The 2,170-nt window shown below is 55.5% G+C and overlaps 1 protein-coding gene across 1 annotated transcript in view; it reads left to right on the forward strand.

The window, feature by feature from the left end:
- Positions 1-2,170, forward strand: part of EMH_0007840 (uncharacterized protein) — a gene marked incomplete at both ends in the record, with an annotated part of 14,484 nt that overhangs the window by 1,479 nt on the left and 10,835 nt on the right. Inside the window, 3 exon segments of the mRNA XM_013498149.1 lie at positions 1-886; positions 1,197-1,436; positions 1,776-2,012. Of these exon segments, the coding sequence (XP_013353603.1) occupies positions 1-886; positions 1,197-1,436; positions 1,776-2,012 (1,363 nt within the window).

Below are 2,170 nucleotides of genomic sequence, written 5' to 3' on the forward strand. Positions count from 1 at the left end.
TCAGGGCTCACTGCAGCGGCAACCGGCGGAGACTGTGCTGCGGAGACAGCTGGAGGCGATGCAGCCGTTGGGTGCACAGACAGCTGGGAAGTGGGCGTCGCCGGGACAGAAACCACCAGCAAACCCCAGAAAGCCACATTTAAATGCATTGATGAAGAGACTCGAGCCGAGCTGGAGGCACAGCAGCTAGGACCGGAGGACTCGGAAGAGCAGCAGGCAGTGCCACAGGGTCCCCCAGTGACTGTAGTAGCTGGAGTGGAGATGGTCTGTGAGGACCAGCAGGAAGTGCAGGAAAAATCCGGCAAGTCTTGTGAGGCTCTGAAGAAGATGCTCAAATGCGACTTCTTGCTCGCAGATGCGGGAGTTGATCTTCCCTCGTTTCTGCCGCCAGACGCCACGCTTGCGCTCGCCTGTCCCCAGACCTGTGGTCTCTGCAAGCAGTGCGCCAGAGGTTGCCCCCTGTGGTTCCTGGGGAACAGACATTGCGACCAAGCCTGCAACGTTGCCGCCTGTCAGTACGACAGGGGAGACTGTGGCAGCACGGGCCAGGCTGCCGCAGCACCGCATCAGGATGCAGAGGCTACTGACGAAGAGGATGAAGAGGATTTCGTTGCTTTGGGTCCTCACGAACCCCAGAAGAAGCAGCAGCAGCAGTCGGAAGACGACGAAGAAGACGAAGACGATCCTGCTACAGCGTGCGAGGACGACCCCCAAGTCAAAGCTATGGGATTCACATGCAAGGTTCTCTACGCGGTAGCTGAAGGGACTCCTGAGGGCTGCAACAGTCGCTTGCAGGATCTGCGCCCAGACGAGGCCCTGCCTCCTGGAGTGCCTCCCATCACAAGGGTTAAAGATGCCTGTCCGAAGACCTGCAGAGCTTGCAACGGTATGCATTCTACTGTATCCTCTCCATACATCTATTAGTTGCACCATAAGTTTATTCTACTGTATACTTTCCATAGCTCTATTGGCTGCACCTCCGTTTGCAGTACAGAGCAAAACGGAGGTGCAGTCAATAGAGACATTGATGGATACAGTAGAATGAGCGCATGCCGAAATATCTCGTTATCATATGTATGAGAAAACTGCAGGAACGTGGCAGTGCAGTGCTCGTAGAGTGCAGAGAAAATCAGGCAGATTCTGCGCTCTGAGTGCTCCCTTGAGCTGCGAGTTGCAATTGTGGGGTATTTGCTTAGATCCTGACAGACTGCGGCGCCCTGGATCGCGGGCAGCAGATTCCGCATCTTGCCAAGATGATCCTATGGTGACGGAGATGGGCTACAGTTGTAAGCTGCTCCTGGCTGTAGCTGAAGAAGAAGGGGAAGGTTGCGAGGCCAGGCTGATAGACCTTAAGCCAGATCAAACACTTCCACCCGGTATCCCTCACCAGACGAGGGTTAAGGATGCTTGCCCCAAGACCTGCAACGCATGCGACGGTACGCTTGCATCGTACGGGGTGCGGAATTAAGGTCTCTCCGTCGGCTCTCCCACAAGGATTGCTGACTGTTAAAACAACCTTCTGTATGATCAGTGGTTTCTCGTTCCATCCCTGCAGCATTGCGGGGCAGGGGCTGTGCGGGGCTCTACTGCATTTAGGCCGTTGAGGCTGTATCTCGGTTTATTATACCCCTTGCTGTGCAGCTGAAACTGAATGTAACAGGGCAGCTGATGACGACTCGAGACCTTGACATCTTTAGAAACAGATGCTTTCTGAGCTCCTAGGGTACATGCCTGTGAAGCAGCGTTCAGGGCTTAGTGTGTGCCGCTGTCCGCAGACCCCACACGGCTGCAGCGACCTTCGCACACTCCGGGAGCTGCGTGCACGGACTTTGAGTTTGTGGGAGAGGCTGGTTCTTCATGCAAGTTGCTGCTGACCCTTGCTCAGTCCCAGGGCCTTGGCGGGTGCTCAGCGCCCCTTTCTGCTTTGTTAGAGGAGAAGCACTGGCCTCAGGGAACACCATCTGACATTACACTCGGCGACGCCTGTCCGCATACATGTGACTACTGTGAAGGTGAGTAGGGCGAGGCATCATGAAATCACTCAACGCCAGTCACAACATTCCACCAGCTATCTGACGCCTACAGCAGCTGAAGCAGTCAGCCACGAGTGACGTCCTAAACTATGGCAGCGCGGTGCATTGTGGGCATACGCCAGAAAGACGGAGGCGAA

Source organism: Eimeria mitis, genomic scaffold (genome assembly GCF_000499745.2).
Source record: "Eimeria mitis Houghton genomic scaffold, Emh_scaff322, whole genome shotgun sequence".
Classification (NCBI taxonomy): Eukaryota; Apicomplexa; class Conoidasida; order Eucoccidiorida; family Eimeriidae; genus Eimeria; species Eimeria mitis.